Source organism: Dermacentor andersoni, chromosome 10 (assembly GCF_023375885.2).
Source record: "Dermacentor andersoni chromosome 10, qqDerAnde1_hic_scaffold, whole genome shotgun sequence".
NCBI lineage: Eukaryota > Metazoa > Arthropoda > Arachnida > Ixodida > Ixodidae > Dermacentor > Dermacentor andersoni.
In genome coordinates this window covers 88,881,015-88,897,108 of record NC_092823.1, presented here as the reverse complement: position 1 = coordinate 88,897,108, position 16,094 = coordinate 88,881,015, and the positions used below count along the sequence as shown (strand labels likewise).

General features: G+C 50.7%; 1 protein-coding gene across 2 annotated transcripts in view; it reads right to left on the bottom strand.

Moving 5' to 3' along the window:
• LOC129380717 (uncharacterized) overlaps nt 1–16,094 on the bottom strand; it is a 148,601-nt gene that overhangs the window by 85,033 nt on the left and 47,474 nt on the right. The window contains exon 3 of one of the 2 annotated variants that reach the window (XM_055062511.2): nt 9,260–9,455. The exons of the other annotated variant lie outside the window; for it this stretch is intronic. Coding sequence (XP_054918486.1) covers nt 9,260–9,455 — 196 coding nt within the window. The remainder of the gene's footprint in view (nt 1–9,259; nt 9,456–16,094) is intronic. 2 annotated transcript variants of the gene reach the window in all.

Here is a 16,094-nt window from a genome sequence, read left to right as displayed (position 1 = left end):
TCCTTATTCACGCTCATGGCCCTTAACTTTGCTCGCCCTGACACCTACCATGCGTCGCTTGTCCCCTACCCCCTGAACCCTTGCGACTGCCCTCCCAGCCTCAAATCTCGTTCTTATCATCGCCTTCAACTTCAAGAGGTACCCCCTGTTACCGCTGTGCACGCCTACCAACTGTACACTGGTGGCTCATATACTTACCACTCTGCTGGCGCTACTCTCATACTTTATAATCCAACTGGCGATATCACTAAGGTCGGCAAGTTTAAACACATTGGTGCCACTTTTTCTTACGCCACTGAAACTTTCGCTTTATTAGAGGCACTAGCCTGCATACGGACTCTGCCTCATTTCCCCCCTAAGCACATTTACACCGATTGTCTGTCATTGCTCACTGCATTGAACACTTTCACAACCACCAATTCTTATGTCCGGGACATCAAGCAGCTCCTCCTGTTCATTTCTACCTTGCGACGGGTGTCTCTTTTTCATGTGCCGTCACATCAGGGCGTCGATGGCAATGAAATGGCGGACTTCCTTCCTAACTCCACCGCCTCCCATGGTGTTTCTAGGTTTATCCTTGCCACTCCTTCTTCCATAAAATCTAAGATGCGTGCCGAGTCCTTCGCCCAGTGGAATGCTCCTTGGACGCGAGGGAAAAGTGACACTGGAATTTTTCAATGGATCGAAAACGTTAATCGCATCGCCCCTTTCTTCCCACCGAAAAGACCCATCGTTCAGCTCAACACCGCTCATGGCCGCTTCTCTTTTTTACTAATTCCGCTTTCATCTCCCATCTACCTGTAATTGCGCATGTGGCACTCCTTGGTCAGACTTGCGAAATTATTTGAACGACTGTCCCCTCACTTCTCATATTGCTCATCTCCTTAAAGATAATCACTCGACTACGGTGAGACCTGATCTTTATAACTATCTTCTTACCGACCAACGAAGCCGGGCACTCCTTATTCGTCTTTACCGCGTCATCTCTTGGTTCACTTTTCCTGATCACTCCTAATTAGCTCTTTCCTTCAGCCATCCATATTTCTTCATTGGTCTTTTTTCCTTCCATCTCCTTTTCTCTTTGCCATACCTCTTCCGTCTTGCTCTTCGCCTTTCGCTCTATAGTGTCCTTAGTTATGCCAACTAAGGTGGAGCTCGTCTCCGGGGACACGATAGACGGAATGCCTGACCTCCCGGCTCAGCCCCTTTTATTTTCCCTCCTTTTCCTGTCTGCCTCCTTTGCTGAATCCTAAATATACACTTAATGAAACTGCTTTGCTACCGCTTGCAAGCCTCTTGCAGATATTCAGTCGCGCAGATATTCAGTGAAGCGGCCACTGCGCTCTGCTTCTGCTGACTGGCCCACTGTCTCACCTACCTGAGACCTCCGGTCACCTGTACCAGATGCGCGCCGCCCCACGAGCCTTTACGCATATACCACTGCGTTAGTCAACGGGGAGCCACTTACCAAGTGCCAGTTCATCTCCAGCCTCCTGCAGCCAGGCTCACCCGAACATCTGCTGTCCGGCATCCTGCTGGACCTGCCTAGGCCTCCTCTTGCCCTGCCCTCTCCTGTCACCCTGATTCTTTCTTCTTTTCTTTCGCTGTCCCTTTTCTCCCTAAATTTCCCTCTTCATACTTCTGCTGTGTGGCTTAATAAAGAACTGGTCGGAATCTCGAGTCGCAACATGCCGTATCAATGCAGACTTATACATCGCGGTAATTCCTGCTCCTTACTTTTTATGTGTATTCACTTTAGGTCGGCTTACCTCGGTTTTTTTTTCTTTCTTCAATAGGCTTTTCCTCAATTTACACTTTGGGTTTCTACCCCTCTTCATTTATTTTCGATTTGCTTAAATCTACTATACCTTGGTGGTGCGGGTTTATGATGATTTAAGGTGATACTCACAACGGGCGGCCTTGTATCGGCTGTTTCACATAAAAAAACGTGAAGGACTACATACTAACATAAGCATCTTCACATTCCATATCAGGAGCGAGCGAGTGAACGTGGGCGCACAAGTTTCCATTATTCGAAAGGCGCAGGAAGAAACGGGAAAATATATAGCATTTTATTAACCTCATCACGAAAGTTTTACCACAAAAACATTCTAAAGTGTTCATTAGATCTGCATGGTTTTTTTATTGACGCAGCCATACAACATTATGGTACTTTGGTAGTATGGTTGCAAACCTATACGTGACAAAAATATAATGTGTATTTTTTACACTAGTTACAGCAAAACAACTCGCATTGAATGTTTTAAAGCCGTTTCGCTTCAAAAGTGGAGCAGCCGTATTCGTAATACGGAACTCACCAGTTAATTTGACCTGTAGTTCGACCACATTTTTGGATACATTGGAGGCGCGCATTTATTGTCAAGTTTGCATTTCCTGCCTCCAAGAATCCACGCTTGCCCTAACCGAACGCGAGTTGGCGATCAAGTCAGGGATGTATTTTACGTGAAACATATAGATACGGCAACGATGCTTGAAGTCCGTGCGTTACCATAATGTCATTAAAGATCAGCTGTTCGGGGACCACGAAATGACATGATGTTTGGTAAGGCTAAACACACTAGAGGAGCGTGCTGATATGCTTGAGTGGTGTTACGTTTCACCTACGACGCGCGGTATAGCCGGCGCGGATGCAACGGACGCCGGGGCTTCGTTCAAAGCGGCGGACATTTTGGCCCGTTCAGCGCCGCCGATACGCCTCCCCGCCAAGCGCGTCCAGGCGTGTTTCAGCGCCACGTGTCTTCGTGTGTGCGTGTGTGTGTGTGTGTGCCACGCTTGTCAAAGTGCAGCAGCCGGGGAGAGGAGCTCCCCAAGTGTGAAGCGAGGAGGTCTGATCGGCGCCGGCTCGGCGATGCGTCACTACACTCGTCTCAACATGTCTCTCAGCCTGTCCGGGCCCAGAGTCACGTGGTCTCATCCCGAGACGTTCCTTCTTGCCCTCAACTCCGAGAGTATAAGAGCAGCTGCCCCCGGACGCCGAGAGAGAGGCTCCGATTTCTTCTGTTGAGTAACGTGCACTCCCGTCTCTCCACTTCGGTCGACCTGACCGGCCGCTCTTTTGCGATGTTAGAATAAACAAGTTGTTCTGTTACCAATTGACTCATGCTTTGCCGGGACCTTCGGATGCTTCCAGTGCCCCAGGCCAACGCTACCCTTGGGGCTTGCGACCCATTTGCAACAACGGGCGTCAGCACTGAGATTCCAACAACCGCTGCCAGCGGTGAGATCGCGACAACGGAGGCCAGCAGCGAAGATATGCGGTTGACTGTATGCTGAGCAGCACAACGACCATCCGGGAGCAGTGCAACGAGCCCTGTGTGATGACTGGTTGCCTGCAGCGGAACGACTGCGCTGAATTCTTGGCTGCGAGGTTTGGTGAGTGCGGCACTTTCTTCTTCTGAATTTTGCCAGGCTTTTGTTAGTGTCAGAAACAGAGCTGGTAATTGTGGTTGTCGTTGCTGCCGGGTTAGTTTGCGGCAAGACAATAGAAGGCAGTAGAGAAAGCAGCATTCAGAGCAGCCATGGATTTGAAGTCGTTGCGCAAACCGAAATTGCTGGAGCTTGCAAGAGAGTTGGGTCTGGATGTCTCAGACAAACTCAGAAAACCAGAACTGCTAAGGGCTATTCTTGAGTTAGAGGCTGAGGATGACGAGCTGTCGGAATGCCTTGAGACCATTGAGGAGAGGGAGACGGCAAAAAGACAGGAGCGCGAACTTCAAGAGCAAAAAGAGAAAGAAAAGGAAGAGCGCGACCGTCAACACGCTTTGGAAATGAAGCGTTTCGAGGTAGAGATGGAACGCGCTCGTAATGGAAGTCAGGCACACGGTGCAGGAGAACGAGTATTGTTCAAAATGACTGACCTGATGCGGCCGTTTAAGCTTGGAGAGGACATTGGTTTGTTCCTGGTTAACTTTGAGCGAACGTGCGAGAAGCAGGGGTTCTCTCGGGAAACGTGGCCACAGCGCTTGCTCACTTTGTTACCCGGCGAGGCGGCCGACGTAGTCGCTCGCTTGAAGAGAGAGGAAGCAGAGGATTTCGACAAAGTGAAATCGAGTCTGCTAAAAAAGTACAGGCTGTCCGCGGATGCGTTCCGTCGAAAGTTTCGGGAAAATGAGAAAGGCAAAAGTGAGTCATATACAGAGTTTGCCTACAGGCTTATGTCAAACATGCAGGAGTGGCTCAAAGAAGAGAAAGCGTTTGGTGACCACGAGAAAGTTCTGCAGTGTTTCGGGCTAGAACAGTTTTATAGTCGGTTACCTGAGAACGTGCGGTACTGGGTCTTGGATAGGCCAGACGTTAGTACGGTGGCTCGAGCCGCTGAGCTAGCCGAGGAGTTTGTGACGCGTCGGGCTCGCGGAGCTAAGGACGGTCAAAAGGGTGAATTTGGCTCCAAGTTTGAGAGGCCAAAGTTCACGCCCATGAGAGCAAGTTCGGATGCGAGTGAAAGCAGTCCGACTGAACGTAAGGAGACGGCGGCAACCGAAGCCGAACGCAGAAAGCGGTTCGAGGCGAGGCAAGCGCGCGTGTGTTATACGTGCCAGAAGCCGGGTCACTTTTCGGCGCAGTGTCCAGAAACAAAAACAAAAGTCGTGTTTTTGTCATTATGCAGCACTGACGAGAGCATGAAGCTTCTCGAGCCTTACATGCGAGACCTCCTCGTGAACGGGAAAGAGTGCCGAGTGCTTCGCGATTCCGCAGCTACGATGGATGTAGTTCACCCCTCTTACGTAGAACCCGATATGTTCACGGGCGAGTGTGCATGGATCAAGCAAGCCGTGGAAGCTCATAGCGTGTGTCTGCCCGTAGCAAAAGTGCTTATTGAAGGACCTTTCGGAGCACATGAGACGGAGGCCTCAGTGTCATCTATGCTGCCCCCCCAGTACCCGTACCTATTTTCGAACAGGTCCGATCACCTCCTGCGCGAGAAGGGGCTTTTGTTTGGTGAGGCTAGCGTTCAGGCCTTAACCAGATCGAAGGTTCGGGAGCTCGCTGCAAAGGCGGTAGTTGCGGAGCCGACGTTGTCGAACAATGAGAAAGGGTCAGAGGCGCAGCAAGCTGATATTCAGAGCACGCCCGAACTGAATAAAATTGAGCCTGTAGCGTTAAAGGCACCAGATACTGGAGAGGAAATTCCCGATGCGGGAAAGTTAGAAGAGCTATCTGCAGATTTGCTCATCGAGCCTACGTCAGATGGACTGAATAGGTTGCTAAAAGTCAGCCGGTCGGCTTTGATAGCCGAGCAAAAGAAGGATGGCAGCCTAGAAAACATCCGCTGCATTGTCAAGGAAGGTATCGCCAAGAAAAATGCTCGCTTTGTGGAAAGAGGTGGGGTCCTGTACCGGAAGTATCTAGACCGCAGGGGAGTGGAGTTCGATCAGCTGATCGTGCCTCAGTGCTACCGTCAGGATCTGTTGCGCTTGTCGCATGGGGGTTCGTGGTCCGGACACCTAGGAGTTAAGAAAACTAAGGACCGTCTCTTGCAAGAGTACTATTGGCCAGGGTGTTTTCGGGACGCAGACCACTTTGTGAAGACATGTGACACCTGTCAGCGGGTGGGCAAACCAGGGGACAAATCGAGGGCGCCGTTGAAGTTGGTACCTATCATTACGGAGCCTTTCAGACGGCTCGTTATTGATACAGTGGGACCTCTGCCGGTAACAGCCACGGGATACAGACACATTTTGACTGTGATCTGCCCAGCGACAAAGTTCCCTGAAGCAGTGCCGCTTAAAGAACTCAGCTCAGTTGAGATAGTCAGTGCACTACTGTCCATATTTACGCGAATTGGTTTTCCTGCGGAAATCCAATCAGATCAGGGCACAGTGTTTACTAGAGCTTTGACGACAGCCTTTCTCGAAAGGTGCGGGGTAAAGCTGTTACACAGCTCAGTGCACCACCCCCAGTCGAATTCCGTTGAGAAGCTCCACTCCGTCATGAAGCGCGTGTTGAGAGCATTGTGTTTTGAACATCAAACTGACTGGGAGCTGTGTCTGCCTGGGGTGATGTTTGCATTACGTACCGCGCCGCATGCGGCCACGGGGTTTTCGCCAGCTGAGCTGGTGTACGGTCGCTCGCTGCGGTCTCCGCTTCGCATGCTTCGAGAATCGTGGGAAGGCAGGGGCGACGACCTAGTCGTGGTGGAGTACGTGCTTAAGCTCCTCGAGCGCTTAAGAAGGGCACAGGAGTTGTCAGGTGAAGCAATGGCAAAGGCCCAGCAGAGGGCCAAGGTTTATTATGATCGGACAGCCAGGGCCCGTCGTTTTGAGGTGGGCGATGAGGTCATGATATTGCGCACGTCGCTAAAGAACAAACTCGACGTGCAGTGGGAGGGCCCAGCACGGATTGTTCAAAAACTGTCGGACGTTAACTACGTGGTCAGTCTTCCAGGAAAACGGAAAGCACAGCAAGTTTACCACTGTAATCTGCTCAAACCCTATAAGCAACGGGAAGCAGTAGTGTGTATGATGGTAAACGCTCCCGAAGAGCTTCCGGTCGAGCTTGCGGGACTAGGCTCAGTGAAGAACAGGAAAGACACCGATCAAGTCATTAGTGACTTAATCAGTAAAGCATCGCTGTCGCCTGAGCAGAAAACCGAACTACACCAGCTCTTACAAGAGTTTCAAGGTCTGTTCTCTGAGAGGCCTGGTAGGACTTCTGTCCTTACTCATGACATAGAACTTACCTCCCCAGAGCCACTACGATCCAAGGCGTACCGGGTGTCACCCCGCCAGAGCGATATTATGGAGGCTGAGGTAAAGAAAATGCTACAGCTCGGTGTTATTGAGGCGGGTGAGAGTGATTATACCTCCCCTTTGATTTTAGTTGAGGTACCGGGCAAGGAACCTCGTCCTTGCGTCGACTACCGCAGGCTTAATTCCATCACTAAGGATCAAATTTTTCCGATCCCTAACATCGAGGAGCGCCTTGAGAGAGTGAGTAGCGCTCAGTTTATTTCCACCCTAGATCTTGTCTGGGGTTATTGGCAGGTTCCACTTACAGAAGAGGCTAGTAGGTATGCGGCGTTCATTTCACCAATGGGAACATTCCGTCCTAAAGTGTTGAGTTTTGGTTTGAAGAACGCGCCATACTGCTTTTCAAGCCTCATGGATAAAGTGTTGCGGGGACAGCAAGAATTCGCTTTACCGTATCTAGACGACGTAGCGATATTCTCCGCATCCTGGCCTGAGCATATGGCCCACTTGCGGGCAGTGCTAACCCGCCTGCGCGATGCGGGCTTGAGAGTCAAGGCTCCCAAGTGCCAGTTAGCACAGGCCGAGGTTGTCTACCTCGGTCACGTGATTGGTCGGGGTCGTCGCCGCCCCTCTGAAATAAAGGTGGCCGCTGTGCGAGACTTCCCGCAACCGCGCACGAAGACCGATATTCGGTCGTTCTTAGGTGTCGCCGGCTACTATCAGAGGTACATCCCCAGGTACTCTGATATCGCGGCTCCCCTGACGGATGCTCTAAGAAAGACAGAGCCGCAAACAGTCGTCTGGGACGAGACAAAGGAAAGAGCTTTTAGCGCCCTAAAGAGCGCCCTAACAAGCCAGCCTGTGCTACGATCGCCCGACTACACAAAAGGGTTCGTTGTTCAGTGCGATGCTAGTGAGCGAGGCATGGGCGTTGTACTGTGCCAACGGGAAAATGGAGAAGTAGAACACCCCGTCCTGTATGCTAGTCGTAAGCTGACCAGTCGTGAGCAGGCGTACAGCGCCACCGAGAAAGAGTGTGCGTGTATCGTGTGGGCCGTTCAGAAATTGTCATGCTACCTAGCCGGCTCGAGGTTTATCATTGAGACGGATCACTGCCCTCTCCAATGGCTGCAGACCATCTCTCCCAAAAATGGCCGCCTCCTGCGCTGGAGCCTCGCTTTGCAACAATATTCCTTTGAGGTGCGTTAGAAAAAGGGGAGTCTCAACGGTAACGCCGATGGCTTAAGTCGAAGCCCCTAACGTGGGAATCAGCCTCAAAATTGTTTGTTACTGATGTTTTTCTTCCTGAGGCAGGATTTTTAACCTATTGCTTTTGTGTAGTGTTTCAAAGTGATGATGTGCTTTCTAGTGCAATTTTCCGATTTGTGAACGCGTTCTGAGTGCTGCTAAACTACTGTAAGGAACTAGGCAGTAGTATAAAAGGGGAAAGAGCCTGGGAGGGCTTAGTGAGGGTTGTGCCGTGCTTGCTGACTGAGCGGTTGACTTTCGGCGTAGTTCTAACGCTTGCCGGGAACGAGAACAAAAATGTCAACTCTCCCGAAGCCACTTTGCAGTGTCCTGTGTGAACCTGAACGAGAGAACGAGGCCTTCTCTGTGCGCTGCGCTCAAGAAACGCCAAAGGACGACCGACTTCGGTTATGAGCATCATCAAGCGACATCCCTCCGGACAGCGGATGCAGTCCCCTGACCATTGGGATCTCCTTCCCCCGGCGGGGCGGTCTGTTACGTTTCGCCTACGACGCGCGGTATAGCCGGCGCGGATGCAACGGACGCCGGGGCTTCGTTCAAAGCGGCGGACATTTTGGCCCGTTCAGCGCCGCCGATACGCCTCCCCGCCAAGCGCGTCCAGGCGTGTTTCAGTGCCACGTGTCTTCGTGTGTGCGTGTGTGTGTGTGTGTGCCACGCTTGTCAAAGCGCAGCAGCCGGGGAGAGGAGCTCCCCAAGTGTGAAGCGAGGAGGTCTGATCGGCGCCGGCTCGGCGATGCGTCACTACACTCGTCTCAACATGTCTCTCAGCCTGTCCGGGCCCAGAGTCACGTGGTCTCATCCCGAGACGTTCCTTCTTGCCCTCAACTCCGAGAGTATAAGAGCAGCTGCCCCCGGACGCCGAGAGAGAGGCTCCGATTTCTTCTGTTGAGTAACGTGCACTCGCGTCTCTCCACTTCGGTCGACCTGACCGGCCGCTCTTTTGCGATGTTAGAATAAACAAGTTGTTCTATTACCAGTTGACTCATGCTTTGCCGGGACCTTCGGATGCTTCCAGTGCCCCAGGCCGGCAGGCCAACGCTACCCTTGGGGCTTGCGACCCATTTGCAACAACGGGCGTCAGCACTGTGTTTCCAACAGTGGTTAAAGAGTGGGTAGCACCAAAAGAAAAAAACGCCACACATGACATCATCAAATATGACACGTCGCCGAAGTGCGATAAACAGTCTGGTCTCATGTTTTGAGAACTCTAAAACAAAGAAAAACCAGGCTTCTTGAACCGGTAAGGCCTTCCTTAGCTTCAGTTGGTGGTGAAAACTTACCTCCATAAATTCCTCGTCCTTGCAACGAACGGCGAATGAGTAGAAGGAGTCGTTTGCTATTTGGATGTCAGGAGATTCAGTTGAACCTTTTACGCGCTTTCTATGTATAGCAGACACTTTACCCTTTTCGTAATTCATTTCCATGTACCACGCCTCAGCGCCACTTTTGTAATAAATACTAATATCTGATGTGCCCCTGAAAAGGAGAAAACGTGGAATGACTTACTACAATGGCACACGTGCATGTTTTTTGATCATCTTTAAGACTTCTCAAGGCAAAACACCACAGAAATGAAAGAGAAACCATGAAGAAGCCGCAAAGCTGTGTCTCAAAAATGCACCGACGATTACGATACTGCCTAATGCGAAATTGAGCGCAAATGTTTACGTGCTTTCATTCGCCATATATTGGCTGGCGCGGACAATCTGTCTCGAGTGGCAGGTTAGACATGGAGCAAAGTGTGGCGAGAAGGCCTCGTTATTAGGGAGAGAGTGAGCGCGCACATGACGCGTGGGCGCGATTCAGAGCAGCCGCTGCAGCCAACTCCCGCTCATGCAGCGCTTTGTTTTCATACAGACGACACGCGCGACTCTAGCGCCATATCGTAGCCATCGTGGCAAAGGCCTTCGTGCACATCCCGAAGCTTTTTACAGCACAGTTATCCATGGCTAGTATCTGGGAAAACATCTGCCCAATATGTTGGCAATGCGCCGGAGCAATCATTCGTCGAACTGTTTCCGTGTGATGTTATCCGTCGCGGCGGTAGCTCTGAATGTATTACTTCTTCGGGCTGGCAACTGGAAAGGGAGGGGCAAGAAGGAGGGGGAGGGGATGAACCGTCAATTGTTATCTCTCTCGCTTGTTCGTAGCGGCAAGGGCTGCGAAAGGGCGCGTGCAATTGGGCAAGCGAGCATCCCCTTAGCATTAGCAGACTAAACTCATTAGCAGACTAAACTTGCAAGCGGCAGGGCGCGCGTCGTACGCTCTAAGGAAGAAGAACGTGTCGTCAAAAGTGTCAGCGAGAGCAAAAGCGCGAACGGGCACGAAAGCGACGAGAAGGCGCCAAGCGCTCCGCGGCCGACGGTCGGGACCATAGAGTATGTGCCGTGCAGATGGAAGATGGGACCGTCGTCGCGACGGTCTACGTCCATCCGGCTACGTCCAAAGGAGACATTGAGACATTTCTAATAGACGCCTTTGGTTGGATCTCATCTGTCATGTGAATCGTCATAGTGGGAGACTTTGACGTCGACCTAGCGCACCCGACAACTGGACTGTACCCGTCCTGTTGGAATGGTTTGGAGTAAAGTGCTACACAGACGTGCCAACCACGCGTCACAAGTCTCGTATAGATTTGACGATTGCAACAGCGTGTCTAGCATAGCAATACAACCGATCGCGGTGCACCACAACGACCACAAAGTTAGGGTTACTGTGGAAGCGAATGAGACAAAATAAAGACGATAATAACCACGAAGTTCCGTGTATGGATCATTAGACATCTCAATATAGCAAAAACCATATAAATCTATACAGTTATCGATATAGTCATCCCAGTACAGCTTCGCTGGTTACTCTTCTTCACACAATACAAGGACACAATAGTATCACGCTTTCCCCATGCCATCATGGGAGCGTTGGCGAGCTCTAAAGCCGCGCTCTAAAGCTGCAGGTCGTTATTACGAGCATGTTAATGCACAGCTTGAACGACGGCCGCATTTGTGTCTAAAGCTTTATTGGCATAGGGGGCCTTCGCATGTCGAACGAGAAGTAAAAAGCAAAGTATGCCTAACAAAAAATAAAAAAGTAATGTAATAATAAAATGTTGCCGTTTCGTCCGAAAGGCACAGCACACATTGCGGGAACAGAATTGCAGACAGCTATATGAAGTAAGGAATGTACTTTTTTCGGCCGTGTCAACTTGCAAACGTTCGCTTTCTAACTAAATTAACAAGCATGGTATCAGCGCGCACAGAAAACATGAACACACAACCCTCAATGACCTACGACACTCGCTGTCAAAACGCTGGCGTGATATATAGCGGCCGCAGCAGTGAACAAAGTGACCTTCGTGCTGTGTGTCGCTTCAACGGAAACTCTGCGCCAGGAGCACGCAGCACGCACAAAGCCGTCGACGTATACCTAGACTCTGCTCCCTACCCAGATCGCGCTCAAGATACCGCGCGCAGCCGCCACGTACTCAGTTACAACCGGAGTAAAACGCTATCCTCTCTCCCTTCCCTATTCCCGGCGCCAGGCAACGTCGGGTGCCTTGCGCGCGAAGGAAGATGGCGCGCTTCATCCCCGCTTTCCTCCCTTTCGCGTGGGCGAAATTCAGCCGCCTCGTCGGCTCCATTTGCAAGGTTTTACTCGCACACATTGGGGGGGGGGGGGGGGGTGGCAGGACTTAAGGCGTCACGATCTGTCGGAAGCGCCTCACTTCCGTAGTCTGTGGGAAAACGTGGCCTCCTCCGCATACCTTTGGCTATCCGCGCTCAATAAAAAGTCTACGGGTGAGCCCTTCTGGACAGTTTCTCAAGTACTCTCGAAATCACAGGAGCATTTCACGTTTAAAATAATGATATTGGACAAATAGAAAGCGCAGAATTGTTTATACACATGGTCTCTACCTACATCGTACAATAAGCTGGGACACTGCACGTCATCGCCGCGACAGAATCGTTTGAACCGGTTCCTTGCGTGAAAGGAAGGCAGTCACTCAGAGAAAACAATGTGAAGTATGTTTTTATAGTGGGCGGTCTGTATAGCCAAACGGATTATAACAGAATGACGCTTCAATGCAGTGATCGTACGGATTCGCTGTGACCGACTGAGCTTCGGCATGCATGTCAGCGCACAATGTCTCGCTTTAGATACGAGCGAGTTATCGTACCGTGCCGTGAGCTTTATGCCGCAGCACATGAGCATTTGACAATAAGCAAGTAACCATAGTTGCCTGGACACTATCAGAGCTGTTCAACAATAATTTCGTTATACCTAGAGACTTCAACGCCTGCGGTGACTTGTGATGAGTCGTCGCGACAATTGAATCTCCTTTTTGCTTTCTTCTAAAGTTCGAGAACTTTGAAGATCATTATTTCTCAAGTTGGATCGCACTGTACGTTTATTGGTCTTCGCAGCGAGCAGTTGGCCCCTGCTTCCTTTTGCGAATCCAGTACAATATTCATTGTATATTGCTACGCAGGCGTGAACATAAGCCATGCCTTATTTTATTTACTTTTAGTACTCCCTTTCCATTCCAGTGAACTTCCTAGTATCTAGAAGCAACGGGTTCATAGACCAAACTTCATGACAACCGGGAAGCGCGCATGGGCGAGCGCCTCAGTGGGCACTTTCTGCTACTCACCGAACACCGCAGCCCGAAGCTATGTTTCGTGATCCAAGCAAAGAGGTTGAAATTCAACAACAGGGGACACTCGGCAAAAACTGGCAACAGGAAACGCGTCACGCCTAGTGTCAACTCCATCCGTTAGTTGAGGCGAGCATCGCAAAAAAAGCATGTGAAATAAACTTACAGACAACGTTCAATTTGTTTATTCTTTCCCGCTAATACTAAAAAGATTTGCGTATAAATTAAGTTATACTTCGTGACTTACTTTTCTTGCGTAACCTACCAACAAGCTAGTGGCATGCCAGATGCGACATATGCATGCGTCATTCGCCAGACATGTCACCGAAGCGAGCGAGGCCGGATGCGCATGTGAAGCTCGCCTGCTTGGCGACCTTTTGGATGCAGCCCGTTTGTCGGGCTCCCGGCGTTTTCTTGCGTTCTCTCTGCATTTCGACACGGCACAGCTGCACTACTGAACTATAGCAAGGTGAGAAATTTTGTTTGACAGTCTGCCACGCACTTCAAGCACATTTATGCTTACTGCGCAAAACTGAACCTATATAGTGATTCAGTTACCGATAAACTGCTCCGCCGTCCACGCCTACTTAATCTGAGTCATTACTTGCACTGGGAGATGTTTGCGACGCTTTCTATGAGCCCAGGCATTATTATAACTTATTTCGGTAGTTCTTGGGCAGGCTCGCCGCACCTGGCTTTGTGACGAAAACTACCTCGGCCATGTGACGCAGTTTCGCATGTACTGAATCTTAACGGGACAAGTTTTGGCGCTTTCTCTCACCCCACACATTGTTGTAACTAATTTCACTACATTTTGGGGTACTTTTCAAGCACAGTGGCCGCGCTCGGCATAGTGGCGCAGATAGAAAAGCAGCGCGGCTGTGTGCCGCAGATAGTTTTACTTGTATTGAATTTTAGTGGGAGAAGTTCGTGACGCATTCTCTGGCCCCGAAAATTATTGTATTTTCGTAACTTTTAGGGATAATTTTGAAGCCTGCTCGCCGCGCCTGGGGTTGTGAAGCTGTTAGCAAAAAAGCAACCCGGCTATGGTGAGTTATTTTTGCGTGTACTGAATTTTAGTGGAACAAGTTTGTGATGCTTTTTATGGCACAACAACAACATATACCTTATTTCGGGACTCACGCTTGTCGAAAACGCGACGAGCGATTACCGAGAATGATAACACGGTAGTATGTTGATTGCGGCGGCAGGATGCGTAAAATATAACGCCGACAAGCTCAAGAACTTGAAATTTCTGTCTTTTCAGGAACTGAAAATAGGCTTTGGAACCAACGAACCTGCCTTATGTGCGACTAGACGACATTCTGCGAGCGTGTAAGATGGTTTGGCTGAGACCCTGCATTGTAGCCACCTCTGTGTACTACTAGGCGTGCCATCGCGTGTACTGAGGTCCAGTTAATTTGGAAACGAGCAGTCACCCGTGTATTTGTGCTCTTAAGGTGCACTAAATAATGCTCAGGAAGGGAGGGATGCTTGAAAATAATGTTTTCTTCAGATTTTAAAGCATTGTTTGGCAGGAGTCTATTTGCTACGAAATGTATGTAAAAGTGAATTTATCTGTAATGGCGCTCACTTACCACTTACGCACGTTTCACCTCTACACGCAACATTCCTGGTCGGTTTCCTGTGCGGGTTTCCGCAGAACTACTACGTCAAACACTTGCCTTTGCTTCGTGTTGTCGACAAATTCGACTTCGCTCTGCCATCTGCTAGCCGCCTGGTTAGCTCAGATGGTAGAGCGGCTGCCCCGGAAAGGCGGTCCGGGAGAATCTGACGTGCCCAGAGGGCGGACCGTCATGTAGGGTGTGCAGTACTTCTGAACGCAGCGCTGAGGGGACCACAAGAAGGTAGTTGACGCGGACTGGTGAGAAGTTGCTCTTTACGAGTAGGCTGTTTTGAAGCGAGAACGAAGACAATCCTCGCTTAAATGCCCTAGGGACAACGATGGTGTTCTCTTGCAAATACTCGACGAGGCATTTTAGCTCAGTGTCTATTCGTTGCTGTTCAGCGAAGTCTTGCACGCTTATTATTCTAAGGGAGGCGTCGTCATCCTCGTCATCTTGCGACGGAGGGTCAATAGGGGCGAGTGACAGCCAATGAACATCATAGTATTTTCCTCTGGACGTTTAGATTACAGTGATGCGACGTTCTTGCAGTCTGGGGCTACACTGCGCGAGCCGTCCTGAAGGGTCATTTAGGTTTGCTAGCCAACACAACGTGCAATGGTCGCTGACCACTTTGGATGGCCTGCCATGTGAGTCAGGGTATAAATTTGCTGTAGCACGAATGATAGCGAGGCATTCGTTGTCAATTCTAGAATACTTGCCTTCGGTTTTCGACAGCGACCGGCTATCGTAAGCTATCAGCCGTTCAAGTCCGTCATTCCTCTGGACTAGGACGGCACCGAGGCCTAAGCTGCAGGCGTCAGTGTGGATTTCGGCAAAGGCGTCCTTGTCGAAGGGCGGAAGTACTGGTGGCGGATGCATGCGTCTTTTGAGTCCTTGAAATGCATGGGCCTGAGGCATTTCCCACTTTAACTTAACATCACATTTGCTTAGAAGAGCGAGCGTCTCGGCGATGCGAGAAAAGTCCTTGACAAAGCCCCTGTAGTAGGCACACATGCCAAGGAATCGACGCACTACCTTCTTCTCGATGGGCTGCAGGAACATTGCGATCGCAGCTGTCTTTTGCGGGTCGGGGTTGATTCCAGATTTGCTGATTACGTGGCCTCGGAACAGAAGCTCATCATTAGCGAGCAGCGGCTGGAACAAAACAGGACGCAGCCAAACCGTCCGACATTTTTACTCAAGCTCGTGTTTCCTGCTGTCTACAGTCCATATCACCGTGCCTCCCCTCTGACGCAGCAGACGGCCTCATCCTGCCAGCTGCCTTGCAGAGCATACTGCGGACACTCAGCAGGCTGACTCTGCGTTTTCCCTGGACTTGGAACTACGGCGCCTGTGCTTGGAATAATTAATTATCTGTCCTACACTGTAAACAAGAAAACACCCAGATGGGCGTTTTTTGCTTGTCCTCTAGCGCATTCCCTTTTGTACATCTTTTTGCTCCCATTGAAAGGGCGTACGACAAAACTCCCATTGAAGTGGGCATTAATTGGGCACACAACGGGGGTACCGTAATACGCCCACTTCACCCCCCCCCCCCCCCCCCCCTATTTGACTGGGAGGTACAATGGGAGTATTGTGAAGGAATTAAAGGCATTTTAGTTTAGGTGCGGCAAGCTCGTAGCGAAATGCATGGTGGCGCGGGTCACGCGCTTACGCAGTACCAGACGGAACACCGCAGGCCGAAATGTCGAACGCCGGCGATCAAGGCTCAAGGGAACTCGGCCGTCCGTGAGCTGCCACCCGAGCAGGCGTCGCACCTGCTCGGAGCGAACGCCGGCGTCCGACACCTTGGCCTGCGGTGTTCCGTCTGCTGCT